Source organism: Suncus etruscus, chromosome 2 (genome assembly GCF_024139225.1).
Source record: "Suncus etruscus isolate mSunEtr1 chromosome 2, mSunEtr1.pri.cur, whole genome shotgun sequence".
Taxonomy (NCBI): Eukaryota; Metazoa; Chordata; class Mammalia; order Eulipotyphla; family Soricidae; genus Suncus; species Suncus etruscus.
Genome location: NC_064849.1, coordinates 113842997 through 113864703, shown reverse-complemented (window position 1 = coordinate 113864703; position 21707 = coordinate 113842997). Strand labels below are relative to the sequence as shown.

The following is a 21707-nucleotide window of genomic DNA, read 5'->3' as shown; positions in this document are numbered from 1 at the left end:
TCAAATGGCTGTGGCCCGAAAAACCAAAAAAATAGCTCCTGGAAGGCACGGGGACCATATGGGACACCGGGGTTTGAACCAACCACCTTAGGTCCTAGATCAGCTGCTTGCAAGGCAAACACCACTGTGCTATCTCTCCGGGCCCAGAATAACATATTTTTAACTTTTCTTCCCACCCCCCCCCCCATTTTATTTTTGTCCCTTTAAGTATTTTTGGTTTATGCAAGTTGTGTTGTTCGTTTTTGAGGCTGGCTCAGGGGTTATTTCTGGTTCTGTGCTGAGAAATTACTCCTGGCAGTTTTGAGGGATCATTGCTGGGGATTAAATTCTGGTCAGCCACATGCAAGACAAACCTCCTGCCCACTGAGCTATCAATCCAGCACCAGAAGTTTACTTTTTAAAGTTGAGTTCAATTTTTTCATCCTTGACTGACAGTAAAAATAACCTTTGAAGCTATGTGTGTGCTTGTTTTGAGTCTTAACTAAATTGTAAAAATGATGACACATGATACTTTTAACATCTTTTTCTAACTTTGGTTTTGTGTTATATTAAGACAAAAAAAGAAGAAAAGCATACAGAAGTAAATATGAAAGAATGGATTTTGCGGTATGCTGAGCAGCAAAATGAAGAAGAAAAGAGTGAGAATTCTAAAAGTTTAGAAGAAGAGGAAAAATTTGACCCAGTGAGTAGACTTTTGTATCAGACTAAAATTCTAGCTGGATATTGCTTGGCAGAATATTTTATTTAATGAGACTTAATTTCCTGGTTTGTAAGTTAGAGAAAATGTGTTAGTATTTCTGAGGGTTGGTGTAAAGATTAAACAAAATTTTATGTGAAAACTTTTGGGGATAACTGAAATGTTTTCTATTTTTACTGAGATGATAGTTACCTGGATGCATACATTGAGCAAGCTCATTCATGTGTATATTATAAATAAGTGAATTTTATTTCAGGTTAATTATACCATAGAAAGAAAAGGGAAAAGTTGCCAAATAAATGTGGTGAATATGTAGAAGCAAAAAACATTTATATGATGTTGCATTCTTTTTTTTATTTTTTTTTGGTCAGGGGTTACTCCTGGCTCTGTGCTCAGAAATCACTCCTGGTAGGCTCAGGGGATCATATTGGATGCTGGGATTCGAACTGGGGTTCATCCTGTGTTGGCCATGTGCAAGGCAAATGCCATACCGCTGTGTTCTCGTTCCAGCCCCTAGTGTTGCATTCTTAGGTATGAAAAGAAAGTATCTGGAAAGAGATTTAAAAAAAAAAAACAAAACACTATTACTATTTGTTTTAGGGAGGAAGGTTTTTCATTTTTACTCTTATGTACCCTGTGTAAATTTTTTAGACCCTTTGTCTATGCTAAATTAATGTAAACAGAAAAAAAACCCTAACAACATAGTACTAAACTACATATTCTCAGAAAGAAGAGATCTCTTCTCATTGGTACATGAGGTCAAGTTTTCAAAGAAGAAAAAGTTTGGAGGATGGAGAGATTGATAGTAAAACAGGTTGTTTGCTTGCATACAGCTAAACTGGGTTACATCCCCTTCATCCACAAGCATTGCAAGAAGTGATCCCTGAGCACAAAGCTAGGTATAGCTCTGAGCATTTCTTGGTATGTTCCAACTCCCCCTCCCCCCAGTTTCGGCTTAAAGTGTATATTAAGTGTACATAGGCATGAAAGATAGAAATATTGTTTAGATAGATAAGATGATGTGAAGGATGCAAAAGTGGAATTATTCAAACATTAAAAACTAGACATTCTCATGTAAAAGATAAGATGTATAGATGAGGGGGTGAAGTGAAAGTACAGTGAGTAGGGTGCTCTCCTTGACACAGCCAAACCTGATTCAATCTCACATGGTCCCCGAGCTTCCTAGTAATAAACCCTGAGTGCAAACCTAGGAATTAGCTTTGAACATTTCTAGATATGGCCCAGTCCCCACTTGAAAAAGGAGAAGGAGAGTTTTGGGATTAAAGTGTATTGAGAGCCGGAAGCGCCCGCTTTGCCATGAAGCCGGCGGTGGACAAGATGTTCCCCGAGGGTGCTGGGCCCTAAGTGGACCTGGACAAGGCTGGCGGCAGCAGCGGGCTCCTGATGGACCTGGCGGCCAACGAGAAGGCCGGGCATGCCGACTTCTTCAAAAATTTGAAGACCTCTTTGATGATGACGATGTCCAGTGACCTGCCTGGGTGCCGGCTTCCCCGGGTCAGATGGTGTCAGTGATGCTGACAGTGACATGGATGGTGACAGTGCACCGAGAAAACCAAGAACCAGGGAAGTTTTTGCTTTCTGTAGGGCCTGATTGTTCCCGAATGTGACAGCGGCATCCTCACTCCATTAACCGTGTCCTCACTTGGGGGAAAAAAAAAGCGTATTGAGTGTATATAGACAGTGATGGATAGGAATATGGTCCAGATAAATGAGTTGGTGCTAAGAATACAAAAGTGGAATTGTTAAGACATTAAAAATAGATAATCTTGGGGCTGGAGCAATAACATAGCAGTAGCATGTGGCCAACCCATGATGGACCCAGGTTCGATCCCCAGCATGAATATGGTCCCCCAAGTCTGCCAGGATTGATTTCTGAGCACAGCTCAGAATGACCCCTGAGCACTGCCATGTGTGCTCCAAAAACCTAAATAAATAAATAATCTCATGTAAAAGATAAGATGTTTAGATAAAGGGTTGGTGCTATAAAACAGTGTTAGTCTACTCATCTTGCATTTGGCTGGCCCGCCCAGGTTAGATCACTGGAATCCCATATGGCCCCCTAAGCACCACCAGGAGGAACCGCTGAGTGGTGCCAGGGTAGCCCAGAAACAAAAAACATAGATGAATAATGGCAGATAGAAATCGGGGCTGGAGAGATAGCATGGAGGTAAGGCATTTGCCTTGCATGCAGAAGGTTGGTGGTTTGAATCCTGGCATCCCATTCCATCTGGTCCCCACCCCCAGCCTGCCAGGAGTGACCCCTGAGCACTGCCAAGTGTGACCCAAAAACAAACAAACAAACAAAAACCAGAAATAGATGAGTTAAGCTGAAACAAAAATTTTGATGTTCAGAAAATTACTTTGACAACTTTTCATACAATTATAAATAAGCCACTAGCTATTTAAGAGTAGTTGACTAACAAGTAAAATGTAACATTTTATAGCAAATGTGGAAGGCTTAAAATGATGTGATGTACTATGCCTGAGTATATAGTGTGTAGGCTTTTTACACTGCACATTGTCAATCTGGGTTCAATCTCTACTGTTTATATGGTTCTCTGCACCACCAGGAGTAATTCCTCAGTGTTGACCCAGAAGTAACCTCTGAGCACAACTGGGTGTGGCTTAGAACACCCCCACCCACCCTCTCCCGCCTATTTAAATGGTGTGGCGGGCCTATAGGTATGTCCTATAGATAGGACACTTGCCTTGTGCACTGCCAACCTATGTTCAATCTCTGGCACCACATTTGTTCCCCAAGGCCTGCCAAGAGTGAACTCTGAACACAGAGCCAGGAATAATCCCTGAGCATCACTGGCTGTGATCCAAAAACAAAATACATGCTTAGAAAATGCTGTTGAGGGCCCGGAGAGATAGCACCGCGGTGTTTGCCTTGCAAGCAGCCAATCCAGAACCTAAGGTGGTTGGTTCGAATCCCGGTGTCCCATATGGTCCCCTGTGCCTTCCAGGAGTTATTTCTGAGCAGACAGCCAGGAGTAACCCCTGAGCACTGCCGGGTGTGACCCAAAAAACCAAAAGAAAAAAAAATGCTATTGAATATTTAGCAATGTTCAGGTAATAATATATAAAGAGTAGGAAAGCCATTTTGATAGTCATTGTCTTTGCCAGGTTTCTTTTAAGGTTCCAAATTGGAAGGGAAATGAAACATTTAAAATAAGAGTCAGAAATTGGTCATCTAAATCTAAATATAAGAAGACAGAACACATGAGATGGTATGTAGATCCATAGACAGAAAATAGGGAAAGGATGAGTCATTTAGGTTAATTTAAAGAAATAGCCAGTCTCTGTATCTGTTAGTGACATACTTGCTTCTACACAAAATGATCCCAGACTTAAGCTGGCTGTGGTTTTTTAGTTGTCACTTTCCCTTCCTCATAAAATTTATGTTCCATAAACACCACTGCACACATTCTAATCATCACCCCATTCTTTTGTTTCAGTGACACCTACCAATGTTCAGGGCTTAATTAAACCCTGGCTCTGTGCTCAGGGACCACTCTTGGAAATGCTTGGGGGACATTAGGCAGTGCTAGGATCAAAGTGGGGTCAGCTATGTGCAAAGTAGGCATCTTAATTCCTGTACTATCTCTCCAACCCCTTCACCCCATTCTTCAGTTGCTGCTTCCCTTTGGAGTTAGGGCTAAGGACAGGAACTTGAATGCAGCTTTAAATTCAGTCTGGTTTTTGCTTGGCAAATTCTTTAATTTTATAATGTTCATTTTCCCCAGTAGCCTTTTTCTCCCTATTTATTTCCCTATCTTCATGAGCTAGATATTATGGAATGATGGAACTATGTGAGTATTCTAATATTTATGAGCATTATACTAAATAATATATATTATTAAATACCTTATCATTTATAAAATATATAAAATTGGGGCCGGGTAGGTGGCGCTGGAGGTAAGGTGTCTGCCTTGCAAGCGCTAGCCACGGAAGGACCGCGGTTCGATCCCCCGGCGTCCCATATGGTCCCCCCAAGCCAGGGGCGATTTCTGAGCACATAGCCAGGAGTAACCCCTGAGCGTCAAACGGGTGTGGCCCAAAAACCAAAAAAAAAAAAATATATATATATATATATATATATATATATATATATATATATATATATATATATATATATATATATATATATAAAATTATTTTAACTTTCGAGCAATGATCTCATACTTGTTTCTGTAGCTTTATTATAGTTTACATGTCAAATAAGTTTGTCTATATAGATCACCCTTATTCCTTTGCTTTCCCTATAACTGATTTTACTTTTTATCTTTTCGATTAGTACTACAGAAAATATTTATAAATCTGCAAATCTGTATATTTGTGGGGGCTTTTTTTCTATAAAGTTTTTTTTTAATTTTTGTTTTTTTTGGTTTTTTGGGCCACACCTGCTCAGGGGTTACTCCTGGCTATTTGCTTAGAAATCGCTCCTGGCTTGGGGGACCATATGGGACGCAGGGGGATAGAACTGTGGCCCATCCTAGGCTAGCACAGGCAAGGCAGATGCCTACCACTTACACCATCACGCTGGCCTCTAAATTATTTTTCTATAAAAAAAAACAAGATGTAGATTTACTAGATGAGATCAAAAGAAGTAACTCGGGATACAGCAGATAGGTGTTTGCTTTGCATGCAGCCAACCTGGGTTTGATTCCCTGGCATCTCATATGGTCTAATCACTACCAAGAGTAATTTCCTGAGTGCAAAACCAGAACTAATTCCTGAGCATTTTTGGTGTGGTCTAAAAAAAAGTAGTCACATACACAGACAATAAATTAGTCTTGCTTTTCTGATTATTCTCTCATCATCATTGTATTTGGAACAGAATGAAAGGTACTTGCAGCTTGCAGCAAAACTTCTTGATGCAAAGGAACAAGCAGCTTCCTTTAAACTAGAAAAAAACAAGCAAGGCCAAAAGGAAGCACAAGAAAAAATCAGAAAACTTCAAAGAGGTAAATAAATACTTTCAAAATTTGGACATATAAACACTTTTTCTGCATTGGCTTCTTGGCATTAAGGTTGCCCCATATGTGCTCTCTTGTAACAATTTGCACCTGGGATTGGCAAACTTTTCTATAAACTGAAGAGTAAATATTGTAGGTCTTGCAAGCCATATCTGCTTGAATCACTTCTGTTCAATTCTGCTTCACAGCATAAAAGCAGCCATAGACAGTACATAAGTTAATTACTGCATTCTCGTAATAAAACTATGGATATTGAAATATAAATTTTATATTATTCACATCAAACCAGAGATTACACAGAAAGAGACAGCTGGCCTGGATTTGGCCTGCAGATTGTATTTGTTAGCTTCTGATGTGTGATAAAATATCATCTCTATAGCATAGAGGTGGGGCATTTGCCTTTCATGCAGAAGGACGGTAGTTCGAATCCCGGCATCCCATATGGTCCCCTCAGTTGCATATGATCCCCCTCAGTGCAGCTGGGTGTGACCCAAAAATTAAAATATATATATACATATATATGTTATATATAATCTCTATTTGTGATAGAGTTAAATATAGTTTCATGATTTTGGGAGGGAGGTTGTTTGATTTTCATATTTGTTTTTGGTTTGCTTCACACCTGGCAATGTTTAGGAGTTACTCCTGGCTTTATGCTTAAGAATCACTCCTGGCAGTGCTCAGAGAACAATATGGGGTGCTGGGGATCATACCTGGTTGGTCAGATGCATGCAAGACAAGTGCCCATCTGCTGTACTCCAGCCTCCTCCTCCATCAATTTTTTTTTTTTTTTTGGTGGTTTTTGGGTCACACCCGGCAGTGCTCAGGGGTTATTCCTGGCTCCAGGCTCAGAAATTGCTCCTGGCAAGCACGGGGGACCATATGGGACGCCGGGATTCGAACCGATGATCTCCTGCATGAAAGGCAAAGGCCTTACCTCCATGCTATCTCTCCGGCCCCTCCATCAATATTTCTAATGAAGATGCTTTTACATTTGTTAAATTGTTTTTTACTTTTTAGAGTATGATATGAGGGGCCGGGGAGATAGCACGAAGGCAGGGCGTTTGCCTCGTAGGCAGAAAGTCGGTGATTCGAATCCCGGCGTCCCATATGGTCCCCCGTGCCTGCCAGGAGTGAATTCTGAGCATAGAGCCAGGAGGAACCCCTGAGCACCGCTGGGTGTGGCCCATAAACCAAAAAAAAAATAGAGTATGATATGAAACTAAATTGCCTTTGACATAAATTCTTAGTAGGAAATGTTAAGTAAATGGCTAGGATGAAAAAGAAATAATTCTGCTGTGTATGTATGTTTAAAATTTTTTTGTAACATAAAAAGGCATAAAAGACAAACATAAAAAATGGATTATGTCAGGGGCCAGAGTGGTTGCACTATGGTTGGGCATTTGCCTTGCATGTTGCTGACCCAGGACAGACACGAGTTCGATCCCCAGCATCCCACATGGTCCCCGAACCAGGAGCATTTTCTGAGTGCAGAGCCAGGAGTAAACCCTGAGCACCACTGGGTGTGACCCCAAAACAAAAACAAAAATGCATTATGTCAGGGCCAAAGATATAGCTAGCACAACAGGTAGAGCATTTGTCTTGTTCACGGCCAATCCAGGTTGAATCCCCAGCAAGCCATATCACCCCGGCATCCCATATGACCTCTTAAGGTTGCCAGGAATAATTTCTGAGTTCAGAGCCAGGAATAATTTCTAAGTGCAAAGCCAGTAGTAACCCCTGAGTGCCGCTGGGTGTGACCAAAAAAAAAAAAAAAAAAAAAGGCATCATGTTTTTTATTTTTTTTCAATAGAAATGGAAACTTTGGAAGACCATCCAGTATTTAATCCAGCTATAAAGATTTCACATCAACAGAATGAAAAGAAGAAACCTCCCATAACCACAGAAGGGGAAAGTGCTTTGAACTTTAATTTATTTGAAAAGCCTACAGCTACTGAAGGAGAGAAAGGTAAATGAAGAGAATATGAAATTTGTAAATAGTAAAATGTCAAGAAGTGTGTTGTTTAGAAATTATGTTACTTTGCATTTGGCAAACTACATGAGATGTCAGTAAAGTTATGGTTCTACAAGCTATCTTGGAAAAGCAAAAATTAATGATGATTCAGTTTGTTTCTTGTTTTATTGTTACAGGTACTTAGTTTCAACCTTATATCTATCCAGCCATCTAAATTTCTATTGAAATTATCTTAACACAGGTCAAAGCAAATCAGTCTCCTTTTAAAAAAAAATTTATTAGTAATGCAAGCTCTTTATCATGGCATTGAGATATCCTATACCTTGTTCTACAATCTACCTTTTCACCTTTTCTTCAGTAAATAGTGTGGCCACATCATTACTTAAAATATTTCACGGTTGGGACAGGAGCAATAGCACAGTGGGTGGGACATTTGCCTTGTATACAGCCAGCCCGGGTTCAATCCCTGGCATCCCAATTGGTCCCTTGACCCTGCCAGGAGTAATTTCTTAGTGTAGAGCCAAGAGTAACCCCAGAGTGCTGCCAGATTGGCCCAAAAACAAAACATTTTGGGGTTGGAGAGATAGCTCAGACTAGAGTACATACTTAGCTTTGCGTGCTTCAATCCCAGACCTGGTCTCTTGGAGCAGCCCATTAGCACCTTGTAGGGATTAGCCCATGAGCAGTGCCAGGTGTGGCCCCCAAGCAAAGGAAAGTTATATCAGGACACCAGGACTCTTTGCTAGACTTGTTACCTGTTACTTGACTAACCTTTCCCTTGCTTAAACAATCAACTCAAATAACACCTATTCCTTAAGCCTTTTCTTTTCCTATCATGACACCATATAAATGTAATTGTGTATTGTGTTTCTTTGTACTCACAGGTAAATGTTGATATAATTAATACATTGTTCACAGTCTGTAGTATGACCAGTCAAGTATCATATAAATAGTTCTTTTGGAGGTGTTGATGGAGGGGCTCCGAAGTGGTATTCATTGAGTTGGTGATCTGCCAGCAATTCTTGGGCTACTGAGCCAACAGTTCTGTGCAAGGCCCTAAGAACGAAGTGATTCTTGGGCTGTACCCCATGATACTTGAGACTGTGGGATATAAACATGGTGGCCAGTGCAATGCAAGCACCTTAACATGTGTATATCTCTTCAACCTCTAATTAGTTCTTTAGTTATTTTTTTCTACAAATATTCCACAGAACACTTTGATAAGACTTTTTTTAATATATATTTTATTTTAATCATAGTGGCCTACATATCATTGACAGTGTTCACTGGATGTTTTATTTGACACTTCTTTTTGTACTGTTGTGGTGTTCCACCTCTTTTTTCCCCAGTTTATTATTTTTTTCTTCTTCAAACAAAACCACCTAACTTGAACTATCTAGTCCCGCCTCCCAACTAGAGCGGGGAAACAAGGGAGGTACCAAGACCAAACTGGTGTAGGACCACTAAGTAGTCAGCTAGGCACAGAAGGGACCACTTATTCTGGCAGCCCTGGGGGTGAGGGAGGAGGACATGGGAGGTAGGACGGGAACAGAGGTGGAGGAAGGACAATTAGGTGATGGGAATTCCCCTGATTTTATGTTGATAAGACTTTTCTGTGTCAGCATTATTCCCTGAGGTACTCACTATTATGTAGCTATTATGAGATCTTGTAATATGACTAGTGCAGCTGAGAATTTGAAATTTTAGTTAATTTGAATATGACCACATGTGGATGATGGCTACTGTATTTGTTTAAGCAGGCAAATTTGAGCATTCAAAGAATTGACTTGATAGTATGACCAGAGGATAGACATCTTCTATAGAAGTGACAAGATATAGAAGAGATTGATAATTAAAGCTTTCAGGAAGTGATAAAAGAGTCTGGAGTAATATATAATGGGAAGCCATTAAAATGCTGATAGTGATCATGGCAGACTTCAAGCAGAGAAATGATTTATAATGTTTCTTATTTGTTGTGGGAGGAGGGACCTTATGGATACTCAGGGCAATATTTGGCCAACCAGACCAGCCATTCAGTGCCAGGTCCTGAGATGCAGTGGTGCTTGGACTCTGCAGTCCTGCAGTCTTTGCAGTCCCTAAGGCCACCCATGATGCTAGGTGCTCAAAGCTAACTACACTTAGGAGGCCATTTGGGGCAGGTGATAGAATCTGAGTCATGACTTTTATGTACCATAAATCCCTAAACTAGATTCCTAGCCCCTGTTTATAGGTTTGGTTTGGGTTTTTCTTTGTTTTGGGGCTTAATCCTGGCTCTGCGCTTAGGAATCATTTTTGGTTGGCTCAGGGAACCACATAGGATGACAGGAATCAAATCCAGGTCAGCTGTATGCAAGTCAAACCCCTACCCACTGTACTATCACTTCCACCCAATATAATTTTTAATATACTTCCTGTGTGTTTACCTACCAAACATTGTAGTATCTTAAATTATTTATAGCATGAATGGTAGGTTATACCCTCCCTTCTCATTACTTCATATTTTTGTTGTGGTTGTTGTTTGACTGTTGGTTTGTTTTGTTTTGTTTTTCCTACTCTCTCTTCTTGGTCTCCCTCTTCCTCCACCTTCTCCTCCTCACTATCATCAATTCAACCTATGTCCAATAAAAATCACACGGTTACCCCTCTATAGGAAAGGAAAGCTGACATATAGGGTGCTGTGGACAATACTGAAAAGGGTAAACACCTATATAGATAGACCTCACTAACACAATGGTTAGTACTCGAGACACGAAACCTATACATATCCAAAAGTTGAACTATTAGTTTCCTTTCCTTACAAGTACTATACTTACCTATCTTTCTGTATTCAGTGCACCTCTTGCCCTCCTGACCTCTCTACATTAATATACACCTAAGCTAACTTCTATATGTTTATATGTGGGCAGTAGCACATGGAGATAGGAATCCTCCTTAAGGGACAAACCTAAACCACAAACAACCCATACCTATACCTTATATAACCCCTCCCATATACTATACCCTCTCCCTCCCCTAGAAATCCGGCTATCCCTTCACCCCTCAATCCCATCCCCGATATCCCCACCACATTATAACTCTCCACCCTCAGTTCTTAATCCATTAGGCATCAAGACTGACCTCCTACCCCAACGAGCCAGTACCCACTACACAAGTGAAGAGACATCCACCCAAACTCTCACCTCGTTCCCGGCAAGAAAATACAACCAACACCCCTACTGACCCATGCAGTGTGGCCGTCCTAATCACCTCTCCTGAATGCGGACTGTGGCTTGATACTGGAACTAGCTCCAAAGGACCCCCACTGCAAGAACTCTACCCAAGACCTCCCTGCCTGGACCCCACACTTCACAAGGAAATCTCAAAAGACAATGGGGAAGCCTGTACTTTCATCATAAATATAGACCTATATAACACTACCTCTTATCCTGTTTCTCCCCAAATGTAATCTCCTGTATCACTTTCTCTCTTTTTCTTTGTTTTTTTTTTCTTCTTTATTCTTTTCTTTTTTATCCTTGTTCGTTTTTTTGTTTGTTTTTTTGTTTTGTTTTGTTTTGTTTTAGTTTTTGTTAATTTGATTTGATTTGTTTTTGTTTCTTTTGGGTCACTCCTGGCAGCACTCGGATGGTGCTCCTGGCTCTATGCTAGGAGATCGCCCTTGTTGGCATGGGGGACCATATGGGATGCCGGGATTTGAGCCACCATCCTCTGCAGGAAGGACAGATGCCTTGTCTCCATGCTATCTCTCCTGGCCCCACTTTACTCCTTTAATTACGTCTTTTATTTAATTTTTTTTAAAAAAACTTTTTCTTTAGATATGTGTGAGCATATATATTCCTATTTTTTGTCGGGTGTCTGTTTTCTTCTTTCTCCACCCCCCAAATCCACCAGCAATATAATGTAGCACCACTTCTTCCTGCAAAGACATATTAAACAAAGGGAAAATTTTATGTATAAAAACTAGCTCTTATCTACTAGGGATAAGAACTCATACTTGTTTACAACACAGGGACATCACCCACCCTGAACGTTTGCCATGTGGAAACAACTTAGACTCCTGGGAACTAGACACCAACCATCCAGCCTTGACTCTTGGACCCCAGACAAAGAAATGACAGAATTCTCCACAACAGCTCCAGGAGCCCAATCCCCTCCAGGGCATGCATAATGCTGCTCTGACATCAACATGTGCCAGTGCTAAATTGATAACCTGACAACAAGGAAATGGGATCTTGATCTAAGAGCAAGTTGTCCTTCCTCATCAGCCAACGATAAGACAAAATCAGAAAACATGTCACCCTTGATCTGTGCAAAAGCCAACATTGCTATATACAGATGACTGGATGTTACAACCAGGACGGGACAGTACATATCCAGAGACCAACAACAACAACAACAACAACAGCATCAAAAAGCTCTAGCCTAGCTTTTGGTCTACGATCTGTTCAACAAACAAGAGCTCCAATTCCAGAGGTCAGACTGAGACAACCACAATTGAACGCATCTTTCGGAAACATAACGAAAGGCTTTATCCCCAGGCTCCATCCTAGGAGCAACATAATGACCAAGACCACCAACTACAGAAGATGGATTAAAACGACAATGAAGAAACAGAACTCCTAGAACCACAAAGAAAGACTTCATCATAAGCTCCATTCCTTGAGCTGCACAGTCACCAAGATCTCTAGATACAGATGTCTGATTTTACCATCCATGACGAAGCAGAAGTCTGATATACCACGAAAACACCGAGGGGAGAGTAAATGATCATGCAAGGAGTCTATAGTTAATCCCATGACAGTATACTTCAGGAGGGGAGAAATCCTGTATCTCCTAGGCCAAGGAAATTCCCTCTATAATATCCCCAATAGTTACTGTGCCTATGCAGGGGGAAAAGGAAAAACAAAAAAGCACAAAACAATCATTTTCCACATATTTATCGGTTGATCGATTTTTTTGACGTCTTTATATTAGTGTAGAGATTGAAGTTGATGTCTCCAATATTATTTTATCTTATCTTTCTCTTTCTTTTTGCACTCCAGCATGAGTTGATTTCAGAACCGAGACTGTTGTGTGGTGCTTGTCTTTACTGCTGTTGTGCTCACTGGATATTTACTTTGATATTTCTTTCTTTATTGTGGTGGTGTTTCAATTGCCTTTTTCACATCCTCTCTCAAACTGAGGTTGAAATCCTCTAGAAGGACAGTGCCTATTTTTAGCATATTTGTCGTCTTTTTTTTTTTTTCTCTCTTATTTTGTACCCCAATCTATTGCTTTTCTTTCCTTCAAACAAAGCCACATAACTTGATTTATCTAGCTCCGCTTCTTAAATAGAGGGGGAGACAGGGGAGTGTACCAGGACCAAACAGATATATGATCACTAATAGTGAGCAGGACAAAGAGGGGACCACCTACTCTAGCAGTCCAGGGGGTGATGGTGGGGTATATGGGTTACAGAAGGGGAACTGGGATAGGGGGAGGACAAATTTGGTGATGGGTATTCCCCTGATTCAATGTTGATATGTACCTAAAATACTACTGTGAAAGATATGTAAGCCATTATGATCAAAATAAAAATTAAAAAAAAAGTTTCAGAGGGGCCAAAGAGATACCATTGAGGTAGGGCTTTTGCCTTGTATGCAGAAGGATGGTGTTTCGAATCCCGACATCCCATATGGTCCCCCGAGCCTGCCAGGAGCGATTTCTGAGCGGAGAGTCAGGAGTAACTAACCCCTGAGCGCTGCCAGGTGTAACCCCCCAATAAAACAAAAAAAATTACAGAAATTAGTTTCTTTGTTACTTTAAAAGAGATTCAGGCTCTTAGCAGTCTTCTGAAGAGTATTTCCTTAGATTACTTCAAGAATAGCAGGGGCCAGAGAGATAGCATGGAGGCACGGCATTTGCTTTGCATCAGAAGGACGGTGGTTTGAATCCCGGTATCCCAAGTGATCCCCCGAGCCTGCCAGGAGCAATTTCTGAGCTTAGAGCTAGGAGTAACCCCTGAGCACCGCTAGGTGTGACACAAAAACAAAAGACCTTGATTTAATTTGTTAAAAATAGCAAAGCTTTCTATCCTTTCTTCCCCTATTTTCTTCTACAAGTCTCATCTCCAAAGTAAAGAGGACTTCAGCAGAGATTTTATATTACTTTTTGACTATTTTTAAGGAACTTTTTAAAGGAATTTTTTTTTTTTTTTGGTCATTTTAGAGAAAAAAAAAGAACCTCACGATGTAAGAAATTTTGACTATACTGCTCGAAGCTGGACTGGAAAATCTCCCAAACAATTTCTGATTGATTGGGTCAGGAAGAATCTTCCCAAGAGTCCAAATCCTTCCTTTGAAAAAGTTGCAGTAGGTCGATACTGGAAATGTAGGTATGTTTTTCGGATTAACAATGAATTTGAGGGGCCGGAGAGATAGCATGAAGGTAGGGCATTTGCCTTGCATGTAGAAGGACAGTGGTTTGAATCCCGGCATCCCATATTGTCCCCCGAGCCTGCCAGAAGTGATTTCTGAGCATAGAGCCAAGAGTAACCCTTAGCGCTGCTGGGTGTGACCCTAACTCCCCCCCCCACACACACACACAAAATGAACTTCAGACAAATGTAAGATTTTTTTTTTTTCTTTTGGATTAGACATTTAGGTAACTTGTAATTTCTGCATCTCAGGTTGATAGTGCTTTTAAGTCTTATTTTTAGTACAATATCTTGTGGAAATAGATAGTAAATGTATATTAAATTCATGTCAATAGAATTTTTTAATAAATGAATAATTTTTTAATGTTTGTTTTCTTTGTAGGGTGAAGGTAATAAAGTCTGATGATGATGTACTGGTTGTATGCCCTACAATCTTAACAGAGGATGGCATGCAAGCCCAGCATCTGGGAGCAACTTTAGCTCTGTATCATCTAGTCAAAGGGCAGGTGAGACTTTTATTTTAGCTTATATTCTGATTTTTGGGCATTGTCCCCAGATTGGAGCTAGGGAATCAGTGATCATACCAAGCGCCTCAGACATACCTTTACCACTGAACCACATCACTGGCCCAGGGGAGAATTTCTGGAACCAGGTATTTCATAAATCATTCACAGCATAATGGAAAAGCTGTATTTTGTCAATATATCAAAATATATTTTCTCATGGAAGACTGTTTTGTTTTGGGATTGGGGATCAGATCTGGTCATACTCTGGAAATCGTGTAAAGATGGAACACAGTCTTTAATTCTGATATGCTAACTTTCTCTTCACTGTCTGCTTCTGATCAGTCCTCAGTGATATATCATTTTGCCCTCCTTTCACCCTTAAACATGGCCCTTTTAGTATATTAAACTTTCCATACTAAACAACTTTAGATTAAAAATAGTGCTGGGGGCCAGAGAGATAGCACAGCAGATAGGACATTTGCTTTGAACATGTCTGACCAGGGTTTGATCTCCTTCATTGCATATGGTCCCCTGAGCCTGCCTGGAGTGATTTCTGAGCACAGAGCCAGAAGTAAACCCTGAGCACAGCTGAGTGTGGCCAAATTAAAAAAAGAAAAGAAAAAAAAATATTGCTGAGACTGGTGATATAATACAGCAGGTTCAGTACTTACTTTCACACAGCCAACCCAGGTTCAGTCTCTGTCATCCCATATGTTTTCTGGAACACCGTTAGGCATAATTTCTGAGAGTATAACCAGGAGTAATCCCTGAGTATCAGGTGTGACTCAAAAACAAAACAAAAAAAGGTGTGTTAGAGTGAATGAATTTAGGGAAATTTTGTAGCTGTTGTTTGTTTATTTGTTTGGGGGACGTACTCAGCAGTGCTCAGGGCTTACTCCTGGCAGAACCTGGGGAGCTAGATATGGATCAAACTGGGGTCAGCCACCTACAATTAAAGCAGAATTAAGAATTTGTAAAAAAAAAAAAAAAGGGGGGGGGCAGAGAGATAGCACAGCGGCGTTTGCCTTGCAAGCAGCCGATCCAGGACCAAAGGTGGTTGGTTCAAATCCTGGTGTCCCATATGGTCCCCCGTGCCTGCCAGGAGTAACCCCTGAGCAACACTGGGTGTGGCCCAAAAACCAAAAAAAAAAAAAAAAGGAAGAAGAAGAAAGAGAGGAAAGGAAGGAAGGAGGGAGGGAGGGAGGGAAGGAAGGAAGGAAGGAAGGAAGGAAGGAAGGAAGGGAGGGAAAAGAAAAGAATTTGTAAAGGGGCTGAAGTGATAACACAGCAATAGGGCACGCAGCTGACCCAGGACATGCCTGGATATGATATGGTATCCCAAGCCTGCCAGGAGTGATTTCTGAGTTCAGAGCAGGAGTAACTTCGAGCACCAGGTGTGGCCCAATCCCCCCCCCCCCCCAAAAAAAAAAGAATTTGTAAAGTTTGTTTCCTTTAATGTTGTCTCTGTTGATAAAAAGATATTAGCTCTAGTTCTCAATTTTAGGTTATATTAACTGTAAACATCAATTTAAGGAAAGGTTATGATAAAATACTACTTAAGGAAGCCCTGTGTTTGAGGGAAGGAGATATTGGATAATACCCTATGTTCCTCAGTGACTACTCAAAGCTTTAGTACTCGGGACTGTACGTAATGTTGGGCATCAAAGCTGGGTCATCCTCATACAAAACAAGCACCTTAACTCTTGTAGGATGTTTCTGAACCACTGAGGGAAGCACGTTTTGTTTTATTTTGCTTTCGGCTACACTCAGTTGTCCTCAAAGGTTATTCCAGCCTGTGCACTCAGGAATCACTCCTGGTGATCTCAGGGAACCATATAGGATTCCAGAGAATTGAACCCAGGTCAGCCACAAACAAGGAAAACACCCTATAGCTATAATATTTCTCCAGCCCCAAGGAAGCACTTTTAAGGGAACACAGTGCTCTTTCCCTCATTGTCACCATTTTGCTTTTTTTCAATGAATGTGTATAGGTTTCTTTTTATTTTATTTATTTTTGTGTGTGTGTATAGCTTTCTTTATGGGGAATTAAAACCACTGAAAATTTCAACTGATTAAATAGATCTCCCAACAGTTTCCAGTTTCTGTCAGTGAAAGTTCCTTATTTTAGGGGAGTTGTAGTTAAGAACTATGCAGTGCCAGTTATCCAACCCAGGCCTCTAACATGCAAAGTGCACACTCCAGCCTAATGGAAGTGTGCTCTGATCAGTCCTTGCCCATCCACAGTGAAATTTAACCTTTGATGCCTTTTTGTGTTTTCTTTTTGTTTTGGGGCCACACCCAGTGATGCTCAGGGGATACTCCTGGCTATGCGCTCAGAAATCAGTCCTGGCTTGGGGGACCATCTGGGATGCCGGGGGAATGAACCCTGGTCCATCTTAGGCTAGCGCACTCAAGGCAGATGCCGAGGCTTATACTCTGTGCCACCGCTCTGGTTCCTTAACCTTTAATGCCTTAATTCTTCCAAATAAATTACCATAAGCTAAACTTAATTGACAGAAATTACTATCAATGTTATATCCTGTGACTTTTATAACATATAACAAGATTTCATCTGTGTAACTTGTTTAAAATACTTTCATCTAGAGACCAGTGGGTTGGGTGTATGCCTTACATGAGGCTGGCTGTTTGAATTGAATCCCCATCTCCCCTTAAGCACCACTAGGTGTGGTCCAAAAAACAAACCCAAAAAAAAAAAAAACTTTGATCCATAGTATATAGCTGCTGAATGTAAGAGAAAATCTTTTCTTAAAAAAATATAGAGGCTGGGGCCGGGTAGGTGGCGCTGGAGGTAAGGTGTCTGCCTTGCAAGCGCTAGCCAAGGAAGGACCGCGGTTCGATCCCCTGGCGTCCCATATGGTCCCCCCAAGCCAGGGGCGATTTCTGAGCACATAGCCAGGAGTAATCCCTGAGCGTCAAACGGGTGTGGCCCAAAAAAAAAAAAAACAAAAAAACAAAACAAAACAAAAAAAATATAGAGGCCGAGAGATAGCATAGTAGTAGGGCATTTGCCTTGCACACAGCCAATCCAGGACAGATGGTGATTTGAATCCTGGCATCCCATATGGGCCCCCATACCTGCCAGGAGTGATTACTAGGCGCAGAGCCAGCAGCAGCCCCTGAGCACTGCCAGGTGTGACCCAAAAACAAACAAACAAAAATTACAGGAATGAGATTAAACTTTTGTGAGGCAAGTGTCTCCATGTTCCTAACTGACATCAAGACCTATATTCTGACATTGGACAGGACCAGTAAGTTTGATGATCCCTCTCTCCAGCAATAGACCTTCAACAGTGTTATAGTATTCCAGGAATATGCACTTCAGATAATTTAAAATTTATCTTCAAGTATGCCTTCTTTTGGGGCGGGGTGGTGGTGGTGGTGGTATAGCATAGCAGTAGGGCATTTGCCTTGTACGCAGACAACCTGGGACAGACCCGAGTTTAATCCCTGGCATCCCATACAGACCCTGAGCCTGCCAGGAGTGATTTCTGAGCACTGCCAGGTGTGGCCCCAAAACCAAACAAAATAAAGACAAGTATGTCTTCTTGTACAAATGTGGAAAATTGAGTCACAGGAAGTTATTTGCCAAGGTTGCAGTTAGCAAGCCTTGAAGTCTTGATACAGTTTATTTATAAACTTGTATATAATATGCTGATACATCTGAGGGGTGGTCAGGGAATGGCTGAAGGGAGGAGGCATATCTGCTTGTGCTCAGGGCTTTCTTCTTGAAGGGCTCAGACCATATGAGGTGCCAGGCTTGAACCTACTTGGCAGTGTGCAAGACAAGTGTCTTTCACACTGAACTGTTGTTCCAGCCCCCGTCTGCTTATATATCATGAAATAATTACAGTTTTAAAGACATTACAATTTCAAGGGAAGATACTTATCTTTCTAAGTTCCAGGCTTTAATTTTGGCATCTAGTAGAACTATGAAATGTAGCACTACTAAAAATAATATACTGGTTTCTTTCCTTATAGTCAGTTCATCAGTTACTTCCTCCCACTTACCGAGATGTTTGGCTGGAATGGAGTGATGCAGAAAAGAAAAAGGAAGAATTAAATAAAATGGAAACCAATAAACCACGAGATCTTTTTATTGCTAAGCTTCTGAATAAACTGAAACAACAGCAGCAACAGCAACAGAAGCACTCTGAAAGTAAGAAAGAAAATTCTGAAGATCCTGAGGAATCTTGGGAAAACTTAGTATCTGATGAGGATTTTTCTGCCCTGTCCTTGGAATCAGAAAAAGCAGAAGATTTGGAACCCGTTAGAAACCTCTTTAGAAAGTTGCAGAGCACACCTAAATACCAGAGACTTCTCAAAGAGAGGCAAGAGTTGCCTGTGTTCAAACACCGGAATTCCATTGTGGAAACTCTTAAAAGGCACCGGGTAGTGGTGGTAGCAGGTGAAACGGGAAGTGGTAAAAGTACTCAAGTACCACACTTTCTCTTGGAAGACTTGCTTCTAAATGAGTGGGGAACAAGTAAATGTAACATTGTCTGTACCCAGCCCAGAAGAATCTCAGCTGTGAGCTTGGCTACAAGAGTTTGTGATGAATTGGGCTGTGAAAATGGGCCTGGAGGAAGGGTAAGATGATGTTTATTCCACCTCTGAATTGGGATACAAATGAGTTCTATGAGTTCCACCTCTTACTCTATAGTACACAGCAAATTCTTTTCATGATTTTTTTTTGTAGTTTTTGGGGGCTTTTTCATTGGGGGGCACACTCAATGACACTCAGGTTACTCCTGGCTATGCACTCAAAAATCACTTCTGGCTCAGGGGACCCATATGGGACGCTGGGGATTGAACCCAGGTCCATCCTGGGTTAGCCACGTGCAAGGCAAACGCCCTATTGCTGCACTATCACTCCGGCCCCTCTTTGCATGATTTTTTTGATAGCTGTCATATACAATCTTTTCCCTATGATAAGAATATTTGTTTTTGGTTTTTTTGGCCACACCCGTTTGATGCTCAGGGGTTACTCCTGGCTAAGCGCTCAGAAATTGCCCCTGGCTTGGGGGAACCATATGGGACGCTGGGGGATCAAACCATGGTCCTTCCTTGGCTAGCGCTTGCAAGGCAGACACCTTACCTCTAGCGCCACCTCACCGGCCCCGAAAAGAATATTTGTAACAGCATTTAAATTCTCAAAAGAAAATCATAATTAATAGTTGTGTGCTCAGATGTGTAACATACTAATTTGAATGTCCAGGGAATATAGACAAATTGACTCATATACACAAACACATGTATACTAGCAGTTTCCTTTTGATTTTATTTTTGAATTTTCTTTTCATTCTTTTCAATGAATAGGTTAAATAGAAGAAAATACTACTTTCAAATCCTGAGGGTTTTTTGTTTGTTTTGTTATTTTTACTTGCTTTGGGGCCACATTGGGTTACTTCTGGCTCTACACTCAGTAATTAGTCCTGGCATTGCTTGGAGGACCATTTGGGATGTCAGTGATCATACCAGGTGGGCCTCATGCGAGGCAGATGCCCTACTTGCTGTACTATTGTACTCAGCCCACCCTTGGAATTGTTTTAAATGGAAATCTGCTTAGATACTTTTGTGGATTTTGCCATGCAAGTTATACAAAGTTGATTCTCCTTAACCTAAATGAATGTAAAGTGTAGAAAGGAAATGGTTTAGAACCAAGTATGATGAATTCTGAGTTCCTGTAACAGCTGAATCATACTTCAGTGAATTATTTCTAGAAATAGTAAACATTTTTGTCTTTCAAACTGGTATCTTTTCGTTTAAATTTTTTTCTTTTTCTTTTCCTTTAAAAAATTTTATGTAACAAATTGAATTCTTTGTATGGGATACCGGAAGTAAAAAGACATAATTTCTATCTTATTTGGTACTTCCCAAGGAGGCACATGTGTCGCCTGAGTTACAGTGGTCCTCAAACTATGGCCCGCGGGCCACATATTTTATTTGTATCTGTTTCGTTTCTTCATTGCAATATAAGATATATGCAGTGTGCATTAGAATTCGTTCATAAGTTTTATTTTTACTATAGTCAGACCCTCCAATGGTCTGAGGGACAGTGAGCTGGCCCCCTGTTTAAAAAGTTTGAGGACCCCTGCCTGAGTACATGGTGCCCGAGCACATTTCACTCACATCTCCTCTCCTTTCATGTAGACTTTCATGTTTCATGCTGAGTTCTATACTAGTGCTCTCTCCACCTTTGGAGGAGCCTGTACACTCTATTGAGTATGTTATTCTTTTGTCAATCTCTCTCATCTTTTTTTTTTCTTTTCACTTCAAGTAGGACCATTGCTGATAGCAGCCGCTATTTCATGATGATAAGCTTTTCTGAGATCTGGATAGATGACTAGGCATTATTCTAAAATAAGTATACATAATATCTATTATTATTTTATTTGTTGTATTAATGGTACTCAAAGCAGGTGAACAATTTTCTCAACACTTTGAAAAGCACAAGATATTACTTAAAATTGCCAAGACATATTGAATAGTTGTATATAAAAGGAGATGAGTAAAATGATTTTGTAGTTAATTGAACTAAATAGACTTAACTGTTCTACATTGTAACAAGACAGATACTCTTGTTTAATGTTTTTTTTTATTTCTTCCTTGGTGCCAGGGATGGAACACAAGTGCTCAGGCATGCAGGCCATATTGTATATACCATCAAATAAACATCCCTGGCCACCAAAGCTTCACTTTTTTAAGTGTTTCCCATATTATATGTGAGATTCTAATCTTGGCCTATGTTCTCCCTTCAGAATTCTTTGTGTGGCTATCAAATTCGGATGGAATCTCGAGCTAGTGAATCTACTCGTTTACTGTATTGTACAACAGGAGTTTTGCTTAGGAAACTTCAAGAAGATGGCCTCTTAACTAATGTGTCTCATGTTATTGTAGATGAGGTAAGTAGATTTTGTAATTAAGTTGAGATCATTTAAACATTTTTGCAATAAAACAACATCACTTCAGATATACTAATAGAGGATCTCTAATTTTTGGTGGTATTGATGGTGCCAGACCATATGTCAAAATCATAAACATGAATGCTGTTGTAATCATGTATATACATTTGTTTCATTTGGGGTTGGGGAGA

General features: G+C 40.6%; 1 protein-coding gene and 1 pseudogene across 1 annotated transcript in view; both read left to right on the top strand.

Annotated features, from left to right (window-relative positions):
• The window catches only part of DHX29 (DExH-box helicase 29), a 58429-nt gene that overhangs the window by 11728 nt on the left and 24994 nt on the right, over window positions 1–21707 (top strand). Inside the window, exons 6-12 of the mRNA XM_049768108.1 lie at window positions 554–682; window positions 5562–5688; window positions 7514–7669; window positions 13880–14045; window positions 14470–14593; window positions 18593–19201; window positions 21373–21516. Of these exons, the coding sequence (XP_049624065.1) occupies window positions 554–682; window positions 5562–5688; window positions 7514–7669; window positions 13880–14045; window positions 14470–14593; window positions 18593–19201; window positions 21373–21516 (1455 nt within the window). The remainder of the gene's footprint in view (window positions 1–553; window positions 683–5561; window positions 5689–7513; window positions 7670–13879; window positions 14046–14469; window positions 14594–18592; window positions 19202–21372; window positions 21517–21707) is intronic.
• Window positions 2015–2376, top strand: LOC126000961 (COP9 signalosome complex subunit 9-like; annotated as a pseudogene).